The sequence below is a fragment of the Rhinatrema bivittatum genome, chromosome 4, assembly GCF_901001135.1.
Source record: "Rhinatrema bivittatum chromosome 4, aRhiBiv1.1, whole genome shotgun sequence".
NCBI classification, from domain to species: domain Eukaryota; kingdom Metazoa; phylum Chordata; class Amphibia; order Gymnophiona; family Rhinatrematidae; genus Rhinatrema; species Rhinatrema bivittatum.
The window spans coordinates 203,850,321-203,863,659 of record NC_042618.1 but is presented as its reverse complement, the minus strand read 5'-3'; the positions used below and the strand labels follow the sequence as shown (position 1 = coordinate 203,863,659).

The window sequence follows — 13,339 nt, the reverse complement described above, 5'->3', positions numbered from 1 at the left end:
TTATATGAGAGACGACTTGTTAATGTATAACCTGCTCACTACAGTGGTCTAAGAATAAGACTGTATTATATGTACTCCAGTTTATATATTCTTGATTGCAGTACTCTCAGTCGGGGGGGGGCGGGGGCTGGGTGGGGGTTTAACCTTGCATTGATAACTTGTTGGTTGCCTAGTGTCTCACTGTTTGTATATTTTACATGTGAAGACCAATAAAAATTGTCAATCAAAAAAGATCATGGCATGGAGGAAGAAAAAGTAAACAAACTGTAGAAAACTTCCCCCGAAGGCTGTGAGGAGCAGGAAACAGCGAAAAACCTCCGCTCAGGTAAGAAATGACCCAGTAAATTTCCTCTGAAAGAGTCCTATGATATATATATATATATATTTTATTTATTTTTTTTTTAAAGCAGAGGAATGCCGCTTCTCTGCAAGTGCTGCCCTGAGGTAAACGGCTTCTCAGGGCAGTGGGTCGTTGTGGGGTGAAAGGTTGGACCACCAATGTGCACCCCCTAGACAGCCAAAACTGAATCTGTGAAGTAAAAAATTACAGACACTTAACCCAAATTTAAAACAACATTAAACTAGCCTGCTGCCGGTTCTGCCTGTAAGAAGTTTTACTTAGAAAGCAGGGTGAAAGGAGAAAGGTCTCTGAAACTTTCTCGGGTTATATATTTCTTTTTTTTTTTTTATATGATCCATCCAACAGAGAGAAACAAAAATTAGTGAAAGTAGATATGGAAAGGGAAATGCAAACTCTCTAGAGAGATTAGTAGGGAACCGCAGGTTCTGTGACTTTCCTCTGCTGGAGTCAGAGCAATACTGGAGGGACGCAGAGAGAGCGCCCTTCAAGTTTTCCTCTGACTCCCTCTGCTGGAAGGGGGACATAATCCATTGTCTGGACTGATCCGGGTACGTACAGGGAATACTTTATCTTTCTTTGCCTCAAAAATATAACTGAAAGCACATTATTTGTCTTGTTCTGACTTTCTTGGTTAAAAAAGAAACGATTAAGTAAAAATGCTGCTGATGATTCTTACAGATTCAAGAATGTTGCTAGCGACTACCCTAGCAGTGTGCTGCTCCTCCAAAACTCTGCAAAGAACATCCTTTACCTTGTGATAGAAGACAGTCTCCAGAAGATTGATAATTGTTGCCTCATGATGCATCTACAAGTATAGGAGGGAAGCAAAACATGAAATGAAAAGCAAAAATAAACCACAAAATCACCAAAGAAAAAATTCAATAATAGTTCAGAATTGAAGAATGAAGGGATGCTTTATATTGTTTTGTGTGATTTATGAATTTGAATGTTTGCATTTAGGGGAAGGATGAGGGTTGTAGTTATGAAATTAATTGGGCTGCTTAGTTTTTCAGTAAATATTCATGAAGGCAAATTATGCTAATTGGGCATCTTACAATTGTTATTTTTCAGTATAACCTGTTTATATGTATTCCCTTTTATACATATTTTTATAGGTAAATTATTTAGTGAAAATTTGCTTGCTGCCAGACTTCTGGTCTTAGGGGATGGTTTAGAGAGGAAGACAGTTCTGTCTGGTGTATTTCGGAACAGTATCAAATGCTAAATCATAATTTGGTCAGCTTATTATTTTATCCAACTGGGCAACTAATCTTAATAAGATTGGCAGGAGGCACCCTTTTAAATATGGAGACAAGTTTTGAAAAAACTCAATTGGATAGAAGAGATTTATTCTCCATTATATCCCTTATTTGCAAATGCACAACACTCGCCTATTACCTTTTTCCCGGATATGGAAATATGGTTTAAGCAGGGTTTAAGATTTTTGGATCGGTTATGGATGGGATCTTCCTTTACTACCTTTGAGGATCTAAGGGGTAAATTTCATGTGCCATTACATACTCATTACATTTATCTGCATATAGGGAGACTGAATTTTGAGTGGGCTACGGGAGAGAAATCCCTTCATACAAAAAATCTTATTGAAAAAATATTAACACAGAAGGGACCTGTGCTCAAGGGTATCACAAAATTATATCGTTACTTAGTGTTTAGTGATAGAGAGATAGATACTACTGCATTGCTTATTGAACAATGGAATCATGATCTCCAGTTAGAATTAGATGAATCTGATTGGCAATTGATATGGGGATCAGCAGCAAAGATATCTATCTTCAATAAAAGTCAGGAGCTCATGTATAAATTATTACATAGAGTATACAGATATCTAGTGGTGGGGGGTTTCTAAATGTAGCTCCTCTAGTTCTTATTGTTGGCGGCAGTGTGGGACTCTTGGGACCTATTTACATATGTGGTGGAACCATGTTAAGGTACAGACATTTTGGGGAGAGATACATATAATTGTTCAGCATATAGCTGGCTCCTTTGATATCATCCCACCATTATGTCTCTTGGGGTACTGGTGTCAGGTGGATCTGGACAAGAACAGATGGTGGCTGGTGGGTCTTTGTTTACATGCTGCTCGACTCACTATTGCCTTCTTTTGTAAATGTTGTCCGCAGCTCGCATGCAGGTTTACTACTTTAGCAGAGACTGCCCTGATGGACAAAATTACTTATATGAATCGGGATAAGGTTTTATAGTATGATGCAATATGGAGAGGTACTAGAATTGGAGACAATGTACAAGTCAATAAAAATGATATTCATTTTTTATTTTTTGTGAATGTTTTATGAAGTTCTCTCTCAGGGACTTTATAGTTCTCCTCTTATTGGATTGTACAGTGGTAATATCACCACTGTATTTATGTACATATGTACAGTCTTTTTACTTTTTCATTGTTGACATGTTTCAATTGTGGAAATGTGGGATGTAGCTAATGTGAACTTTGTGGTTATAATGTTCTTTGAATTTCTGAATGTTTCTATATATAAAAAGTTTCAAAAAATTTTTTTTAAATAATTTTCCCATTGCTTTATATTTAGATCACTATTATGTTTTTTCTTAGAGAAGAAAACGGATATTAGGAGAGTTGCCTAAAAATTGGCTCAGTCAATTTTATGTAACAACTAAACACCACGGATAACATCACAGCCATACATTGGCCACAAGAGGTAGATATATTGGGGGGGGGGACATTGCCCACCCATCCTTTCCTACTAACAATCACCTGCTGGCTAGTGCTTGGCCCGCTCAGCTGGCAGTCCAGGAATCCCATTCTCTGCACATCTATCATCTTCCCTAAGTCTTTTGCCAGGAAAACCAGCCTTTGATGCAAAGGGCTAAATATGGACTAAGGAATATAGAGTATGGAGAGTGAACCCTTGGTTGTGGCATGATTGATGCAGCCTAGCAGGCGAACCCACAAGGCCCATGCTGACAGCAAATGGACAGGCTCTACTGGGACGAGGTCTGGGCTTCACTTATACCAGGCCTGTTCCCCGAAGGTTGAGCCCTTGGGTTCCAAGGGCTGGCAGGGCTTAGGTGATCGTCCCGTGGAGAGCGGTCAGGCAAGGACCAGTCTGCCAAGGTCTGGGCAGGCAGCAAACAACTGGTATCACAGTCCAGGCAGTGGTCAGAGCAGGCGGATAGCAAGCGGTGTCAAGATTCAGGCAGTAGTCAGGGCAGGAGATAGTAAGAATCATAGTCAGAATCCAGAAGACAGATAGAGACGAGCAAGGCAGAGACAGACAAGGGTAGGACTAGGCTAGAACAGGATCAAAATAGCAAATGTTGCTTACCTGATGTAACAGGTGTTCTCACAGGACAGCAGGATGTTAGTCCTCACAAATGGGTGACATCGAGGATGGAGCCCACCACGGAAAACTTCTGTCAAAGTTTAAACAGAACTTTGACTGGCCCCTACTGGGCATGCCCAGCAAGGCACTGACCCTGCAGCCAGCAGGGGTCTCCCTTCAGTCTGATGTTCAAAGCTACAGGCAGTGCCTAGAAAGTAAAAACAAAACAAACCCAACACCGCGGGGTGGCGGGCAGATTTCGTGAGGACTAACATCCTGCTGTCCTGTGAGAACACCTGTTACATCAGGTAAGCAACATTTGCTTTCTCACAGGACAAGCAGGATGGTTGTCCTCACAAATGGGTGAGTACCGAGCTGAGGATGTCCTGACTTGCACCAAATGCACCCAACGACGTGCAACAGGCACTACAACTGGGGTGGAATTTGGTAAAGGGCATCCGCACCCTACCGGGAAGGTGGAAGGGTGTTGGTACATCACGTTGGAAAAAGGTTACGCAAGACAGATTGGCCGAAGATGGAGTCCTGTCTTCCAGCTTTGTCCAAACAATAGTGGGCTGCAAAGGTATGGAGAGAACTCCAGGTTGCAGCCTTGCAGATGTCAGGAAGCGGCACCGATCGAAGGTGTGCCACTGACGTAGCCATGGCCCTCACAGAGTGTGCTTTGACACGGTCTTGAAAAGGGATGCCCGCTTGCTCATAGCAGAAAGCAATGCAGTCCGCCAACCAGGAGGAAAGAGCCTGCTTACCCACAGGTTGTCCTAACTTGTTAGGATGGAAAGAGACGAATAATTGAGTGCTCTTCCTGTGAGAAACTGTACGGTCTAGGTAAAAGGCTAGAGCCCGTTTACAGTCTAGGGTATGCAGGGTCTGTTCTCCAGAGTTGGAGTGGGGCCTGGGAAAAAAGATAGGTAGTATGATGGATTGATTAATATGAAACTCAGAAACTACCTTAGGTAAAAATTTAGGGTGAGTGCGGAGTACCGCCCGGTCCTGCAGGAGCTTAGTGTAAGGCGGATAGGTAACTAGGGCCTGTAATTCACTAACCCTGCGAGCTGAAGTGATAGCCAAAAGGAATAACACTTTCCATGTGAGATACTTTAACTCACAGGAGTGCAGAGGTTCGAAAGGAGGTTTCATTAGACGACCAAGAACCAGATTAAGGTCCCAGGATGGGGCCGGAGGCCGTAAGGGTGGCTTCAGATGGAGCAAGCCTTTAAGAAAACGTGTTACTAGGGGTTGTACTGAAATAGGGACACCCTGTACACCTTTATGGAAGGCGGCTACCGCACTGACATGCATCCTAATGGAAGAGGTTTTAAGACCTGATTCAGAGAGATGCCATAAATAGTCCAAGAATTTGGAGATTGGACAGGAAAGGGGATCAAGGGACTGAGAAGTGCACCATGATGTGTACCTTTTCCATTTGTATGAGTAAGACTTTCTTGTGGAAGGCTTTCGTGAAGCTATCAGGACTCGAGAAACGGAATCTGAAAGGTTGAAAGGCTGAAGGACTAACCTTTCAACATCCATGCCGTCAGGGACAAGGCTTGGAGGTTGGGATGGAGGAGGCATCCGTCGTTTTGAGTGAGCAGATGCGGGTCCTTTCCCAGAGGAATGTGCCTGCGGATGGAGAGATCCTGGAGTATTGGAAACCATACTTGGCGTGGCCAGTAAGGTGCTATCAGGATCATGGTTCCTCCGTCCTGGCGTAGCTTCACGAGAGTCTTTGACACAAGAGGAAGTGGAGGGAATGCGTAGAGCAGACCGGTTGTCCACTTGAGGGAGAATGCATCCCTCGGCCGAGAGTGCTGGCTCCGAATGAGAGAGCAGTAATCGTCCACTTTGTGGTTCTGAGGGGACGCAAAGAGGTCTATGCGGGGAGAACCCCACTTGTGAAACAGAGAGGTCGCTATCAGAGGATCGAGTGACCACTCGTGCGGTCGGAAGACACGGCTCAGCCGGTCTGCCAATACATTGTCTACTCCCGGCAGATAAGTGGCCCTGAGGTACATGGAGTGGGAGAGGGCTTCCGCCCAGATCTGCGCAGCTTCCTGACACAGAAGGAAGGAGCCTGTGCCTCCCTGCTTGTTTATGTACCACATGGCCACTTGGTTGTCCGTCTGGATTAAGATTATCTGATGAAAGAGATGATCTTTGAAAGTGCGGAGCGCATAGCGGATTGCTCGAAGTTCCAGGAAATTGATCTGGTGTTCGGCTTCCTCGTTGGACCATAACCCTTGGGTTTGAAAGTTGTCCACATGGGCTCCCCAACCGATGTGAGAAGCGTCGGTGGTTAGGATTACTTGCGGATCCGGTGGAAGAAAGGGTAAGCCCTGAAGGAGGTTGACCTGAGTCGTCCACCAGGTTAAGGATAGGCGCAGCGCTTGTGTGACTGTGACTATGGAGGACAGAGGCTGAAAAGCTTGAATCCATTGGTGTCGTAGAGTCCATTGTGTTACTCTCATGGCTAGTCGGGTCATGGGAGTGACTTGAACCGAGGATGCCATGTGTCCTAGGAGAATGAGGAACTGGCGAGCCGTGGCCGTATCTTGAGACTGGAGCTGGTGAGCTAGGGACATGAGAGTTTGGACCCGTTGAAGCGGAAGGTAGGCCTTTGCCTGTAAGGTGTCCAAGTCTGCCCCAATGAAAGATAAGGTTTGAGATGGGACGAAGCAAGATTTCTCATAATTGACAAGAAACCCTAAGGAAAGGAGTGTGTTGATTGTCAATTGTAGGGAGGATCGGGCAATCTGAGGGGTGGAGGCCCTGATTAGCCAATCGTCCAGATAGGGGTATACGTGGACACCTTCCTTCCTGAGGAATGCTGCTACAACTACGAGGCATTTGGTGAAGACTCGTGGAGCAGATGCCAGACCGAAAGGTAGTACTCGGTATTGATAATGGTCGCGGCCTACTAGAAACCGCAGATATTTGCGATGGGATTGTGTTATCGCAATATGGGTATAAGCTTCCTTGAGGTCGAGGGAGCATAGCCAATCCCCTCTTTGCAGCAGAGGGAGTAACGTGCCCAGGGTTACCATCTTGAACTTTTCTTTTTGAAGGTACTTGTTGAGGGCTCGAAGGTCCAAAATTGGACGTAGCCCTCCTGACTTTTTTGGAATTAGGAAGTACCTGGAGTAAAATCCCTTGCCTCGTTGAGAGGGAGGGACAGGTTCTATAGCATTTGATTGCAAAAGAAGGGATACTTCCTGTTGTAATTGAGTCAAGTGGCTGGATAGACTCCATGCTTGAAGAGGCGGGGAGTCTGTCGGAAGAGTTATGAAATTGAGGTGGTAACCCTGTGCGATAATTGCCAGCACCCACTGGTCTGAGGTAATCCGTATCCAATGCTGCAAAAAGTGGCACAGACGACCCCCTACAGGGATGTGGGGGAGTGGGATATGGCATGTGCTCCGTATCGGGAAGTCAAAGGCCTGCCGCAGGTCCGGGAGGTGGGGCTACAGCAGGTCTTTGTTTCCGAGGTTGGCGTAGCTGAGGTCTGGTGGAGGATCGAGCCGGACGAGGCCTAGTCGACGGAGGGTAATAACGACGTGGCCGAAAGAATGACTTTTTAGAGTCCTTCTTAGGTGGTGGTTTGGAGGATACCTCAGATGGAACAGACGAAAGTTGTTTCAACGTCTCGTGGTGATCCTTCAATTCCGCCACAATCTGTTGAATCTGTTCTCCGAACAGATTGTCCCCCAAGCAGGGTAAATCGGCTAGACGATCCTGGACCTCTGGGCGAAGGTTGGATGATTTTAACCAAGCCCAACGTCTGGCTGAGATGGCAGTAGCTGAGACTTTCGTGGAAGCATCGAAGATATCGTAGGCCGTTCTGATCTCGTGCTTCCCAGCTTCAAACCCTTTGTGAAGGAGGGCTTGAAGCTGTGGCTGGTATTGGTCCGGTAATGTGTCAACGTAGTCCTGCATCTGTTTAAGGATAGCTCTGTTGTATTGAGTCATATAAAGTTGGTATGAAGCTATGCGAGATATCAACATAGCCCCATGATACACTTTCCTGCCCACACTATCAAGGAATTTGTTGTCCTTGGTAGGGGGAGTGGAAGAGTGTGGTTTTAGGCGCTTGGCCTTCTTTTGCGCAGACTCAACTACAACAGAGCGATGATCCAGTTGAGACTTCTGAAATCCTGGTGCTGACTGAACGAGGTATGTTGAGTCAGCTTTTTTATTAACTGGTGACACAAATGAAGGTGATTCCCAGTTTTTCTTTAAAAGATCCAGAAATACCTGGTGAATGGGGATGGAAGCGATGATTTTTGGGGCATCCAGAAATTGGAGCAGCTCCATCATTTGGTGCCTGTCATCGGTCTCAGATTGCAGCTGAAAAGGCACAATTTCTGACATCTCCTTTACAAAATTTATAAAGGAGAGATCTTCAGGAGGAGATCGTTTTCTACTCTCTGTAGGAGATGGTGGGGATGGTAAATCTGTATCTGAAGATGTATCATCACCCCAGGTATCATAAGGATCATGTAGGGCTTGCAGTCCTGAAGGACCTGGTAGAGGATCCAAAGGCATCGATGGAATCGGTGCTGCAAGCGGAACTGTGAACGGCATCGAGGGCACCGATGGAATCGGTGCCGATCTTGGAATCGATGGAGCCGAAGGATAAATCGGTGGAAAGGTATGTGAAGGCACCGATGGAACGACACCGGACGGGGGAATCCGGAACGGTGTTTCTCCTGTCGATGAATGTCCTTCCGGAGATGATGGTGTAGTCGGTGCTACTGGAATCACCGATGGAAGGGAGCGCATGAGTGCCTCCATACGATTTAGTATCGGTGCCAACGCTTCCACTAGAGGCTCGGTGGTCGGTTCCCTCCTCGGTGGCAGAGTCGGTGCTGAGGTCGGTGCCTGAGGCGGTGCCGGAATCGGTGCCGGAGGCGGTGCCGGTGGAGGCTGGAATCTTCGCATCGCATTCTCGATGGCCTCCTGGACCAGCCGGTCCAGTTCTGCCCGGAGACCAGGGGTAACCATACCCGGCTCGACGGGAGAGGGAGGCTGAGGCAGGGCCGGAAGTACCACCATAACCGGTGGGATCACGGCCCCCGCACCCCGGGAGGGTGAGGGTTTCCTCGGTGCCTGCGAACGAGACGTGGACGGTGCCAGGTCTGACCGAGGCTTTTTCGTCGGTGGCTCGGCCTGTTCAGAGGTCGATGGTTGTGGATCCTCGACGGGCCGAGACTTGTGCCGTCGATGGCGATGCTTATCCTTCTGATCTCCTCGCCCATCCGGGGAGGGGACAGGAGTCGACGGCCGAGAAGTCATCAGTGGAGGACGGTCACCGGAGGGTTGACGATGGTGGTGCAACTTCGACGGTGCCGGTTCCGATGACGTCGATGCTATCGATGGCGTTGGGGTGGGTGCATGGAAGAGGAGCCCCATCTTCTCCATCCTGGCTTTACGACCCTTAGGTGTCATTAGGGCACATTTAGTGCAAGTCAGGACATCATGCTCACTTCCCAAACATAGAACACAGACCCGATGGGGATCTGTGATTGACATAGTCCGGGTGCAATCCGGACAACGATGGAACCCCATCGCCATGGCCTAGGGCCAAATTTAGCCGCGGGATTGGTAAGTGCCAACAGGCCTCTAGGGCCAAAATCGACGGCAGTCGATGAAAATCGGCAAAAAACTTACCGGCTTTCGCGGAGGTGACAAAAATTTGTCGAAGGGAGACCCCTGAGGGGCAAATTTTCTTCGGAAAGAAAAAAACCGAATTCCTGTCAGGAACGTGGTAAGAGAGCTCCTTTCACCGCGTGGCAACTGCTGCGCGGAAAAAAGAAGACTGAAGGGAGACCCCTGCTGGCTGCAGGGTCAGTGCCTTGCTGGGCATGCCCAGTAGGGGCCAGTCAAAGTTCTGTTTAAACTTTGACAGAAGTTTTCCGTGGTGGGCTCCATCCTCGATGTCACCCATTTGTGAGGACAACCATCCTGCTTGTCCTGTGAGAAATATCAATACGCCACTACTTCAGCGACAATGAACTATGAACGACAAATCATGAGATAAAACTCAATCGCTGGAATGAAATTTTTTTTCAGTATTTTTAGATTTAGTTTAAGAAAATTTTTTTTTTAATTTAGAAAAAAAAAGTTTTTGACACCTACCCTGTAATGTGTTATGTATGAATTAAATTATTATTTACCTGGGTTTTTGTATTAAAATTATAAAGGAATCGGAGGAAAGTTTCATATAAACTAGTTGGTGTCTCCGCACCACTGTTTTGTGGTGTTATAATCATTAACTGTCCTCCTCCTTTTCCCGTGAATTTTTTTGTATATAAAATTTTTTGTTGAAATTACTTAGCCTCTGTAAACCTGAAAATCTTCCGTGATATGAGCATCAAACTGCTTTTGTGTGCGCAACCGCACTAAATTTCAAAGACTATAAATTCTCTACTATGGATTGTAAGGAGTAAAAATCAGACTTCCCCTTTAGATGTTGGTGTATGCTGTCCAATTTCCAACGGTGGTCCCGACACGAACGATCCGTGTTTCAGACGTATTGTCTTTCCTCAGGGATGTAGAATGCTGTTATGCTACCAACTTTCAAAGAATCTGGATAACTCCATTAGGGTAATACTTCTAATAAGCTGAAGTGGATGCCTCTTGATGGAGTCGCACTGACTCCATCTCCGGAAGAGTAATTGCTGAATTTTCTGTGACCCTTTTTATATGCTGGCTATAGAGTGAAGATTGGCCAATGACCGTGTTAAAACTTGCTGACGTATTCTGCCGACCTGGTAGAGAACTTGTATGTGGTAAAACTGGCTTACTAACTAACCTGAAAGGGAACTTAGTTTCCTGCACGTGTTGTACGTGCTTAAGTGACGTTTTGAACGGACTTGGTCTAAAAATACTGAAAAAAAATTTCATTCCAGCGATTGAGTTTTATTTCATGATTTGTCGTTCATAGAACAGGATCAAGGCATGATAGGAATGGGGCAAGGCAGGAGCAGGGTAATATGAGGCATGTCAAGGAGCAATAATGGGCAAGGCAAGAACTAGAAAAGGCAGGCAGGAACTGGAACACAGAGCAACACGCACTGCAGGAATCTGCAGGAGGTCCTGTTGCTGATGCATCAAGTGAAGCGCAGCTGGGGCTTAAATACCCAGCCACGTGATATCATCAGAAGATGTCACTGCAGGGCTTTCTTGCCATGGGGCCCTCAAAGGCCAGCATATGGCATGTCAGTGAGTCGGAGGGAGGCAGGAGATGGTGGCGTCCTTGCCGTGAAAAGGCTCTGGCAGCGTCCTGAGTGAGTGGGCCCAGTCGCAGGGACGTCCCATGACCAGACCAACTTTACAGTACCCCCCCCCCCCCCTTTCTAAGCACCTTTTCCCCAAGACTCTTGGTTTGGGCTTATGTGGGAAGAGAATGGAATTCTCAGGTGAGGCAGGGGGCCTGAACATTTCATGCAGTTTCCCAAGTATTTTCTTCTTGGCCGAAGCCCTTCCAAGAGATAAGATAAAATAGCTTGCCTCTGATGAATTTGGAGCTCAGAATATCCTGTACCTCATAGTCTGTGTCCTCTTCAGTGGCCATTCTGGTAGGTTTAGGAATGGACCATATTGGCCAAGACAAGTACAAAGGCTCGAGTAAGGTCAAATAGAAGGTGTTGTGGATCTTGAGGGTAGGAGGTAGCTTTAGATGGTAAAATACTGGGTTCGGCAGGTGAACAATAGGAAACTAGCCAATGAAACATGGCACAAATTTCAAGAATAGCATCTTTAAATGGAGGTTATGGGTGTTTAACCAAACTTTGTCCCCCAGTTTGATGTGAGGAGCTAGATGGCATTTTTTGTCTGCTTGTATTTTATACTTCTCTGTGGCCAAGGGGAGGAAATGGTGAGTCCTGTACCAGAGTTTCCCTAGGTCCTGGCCCATGGTGTATGTGGTGGGACATGGGATTGCCAATGGAACTGGAAGAGGTACTCGTGGATGTCTGCCATATACAATCTTAAAGGGGAATGAGCCCGCAGATTCCCCAGTACGACTGTTATGGCAGAATTCTGCCCATGGGAGTAGAGGTCCAATCATCCTGCTGTTCATTCACATAGGCTCATAGAAAGCCCTTGAGGATTTGATAGATTAGCTCGGTCTGCCGGTTGGTCTGAAGATGGTAGGCGGATGAATAATCCAGCAAAATCTGAAGTTTCTGACAGAGGTTCTTCCAGAATTTCACAGTAAATTGCACTTCACGATCTGAGAGTATGTGTTCAGGCAAGTCATGGAGTAAAAAACATGTTGAAGGAAGAACCGAACAAGTTCCAGGGCTGAGGGAAGTCAAGAGAGTGGGATGAAGTGGGCTATCTTTGAGAAACTTTCCACCATGAACCAAATTGATAGTACAACCGTTAGGAGGAAGGTCCGCAACAAAGTCCAGGGACTGGCAACAGTTACAACAGTCCCTAGGGGACTAGCATGAGAGGGTTTGTTGACTGCACAACTAGGGCAGGATTCCACATAGCAATGAATATCATGCCTTACTTGGGGGCCACTAGTTGTGGCATAGGAGTAGTTCCAGAGTATTTGTAGTACCAGGATGGCCAGCTAACTAGGAGTCATGTGCCCATTGAAGCACTTTCTCTTGAAGTTATTTAGGGACAGTGTTTTTTTCTTGAGGGTACCAGGGCAGTGATGGCCACCACAATTCTCAGAGGGTCAATGATATGACATGGTGGCTCTTGCACATCTTCTGCGTCAAAGAACCTGGACAAAGCATCTGCATGCTGGTTTTTCTCCGCTGTGCAGTACTTGAGGTTGAACTCAAAGCAAGTTAAAAAACAAGGACCAGAGCACGTGTGGGGATTCAACCGATGAGCCTGCTAGAGTTATTGCAGATTCTTATTGTCGGACTAGATAGTGATTGGATGTGCTGCTTCCTCCAGCAGGTGGTTCCGCTCTTCCGAGGCAAATTTAACGCCCAAAAGTTCTCTGTCCCCAATGGTGTAATTTCTCTCAGTAGGCATAAACGTTTTGGAATAGAAGCAGCAAGGCATGAGAGTTCTCTTGTCATTGTGTTGGGAGAGGTCAGCCCCCACTCCAGTAGTAGTGGCATCTACCTCTATGATAAAGGGTTGCAGAGGATCTGGATTCTGGAGACAGGAATCCTTGAGAAATGCTACTTTAAACTGAGTAAATGCTTGAATAGCCTCTGTCAGCTAGTTTTTTTTTGTCTCTGAGCCCTTTTGGGTGAGATGAGAATGGTGCCACTAGGGTGCAGTAGCCATGTATAAACTGCCAGTAATAATTAGCGAAGCCTAGGAACCTTTACAAGACTGAGTCCCACCGGATGGGGCCAGTCCTGAATGGCCTTCACCTTTTCAGGGTCCATGCGAAGGCCATGGTGAGAAATGATGTAGCTCAAGAAAGGCAGTTTTACCTGTTCGAAGGTGCATTTTTCAAGCTTGGCATAAAGATGGTTTTCACGGAGCCTCTGGAGCACCCGTTTGACGTGCTGTGCCTAGGAGCGTGAGAAAATGAGGCTGTCATCTAGATAGAAAAGGATGTGAGAATAGAGGTTTTAAAAAATGTCATTACCACGTGTTGGAACACAGTTAGTGCATTGCAAAGGCTGAACAGCATCACTAGGTATTCATAATAACTATAATG

General features: G+C 46.3%; 1 protein-coding gene across 1 annotated transcript in view; it reads right to left on the bottom strand.

Annotated features, from left to right (window-relative positions):
* Positions 1–13,339, bottom strand: part of ZMYND10 (zinc finger MYND-type containing 10) — a 364,741-nt gene that overhangs the window by 265,568 nt on the left and 85,834 nt on the right. Inside the window, exon 4 of the mRNA XM_029599566.1 lies at positions 1,113–1,166. Coding sequence (XP_029455426.1) covers positions 1,113–1,166 — 54 coding nt within the window. The remainder of the gene's footprint in view (positions 1–1,112; positions 1,167–13,339) is intronic.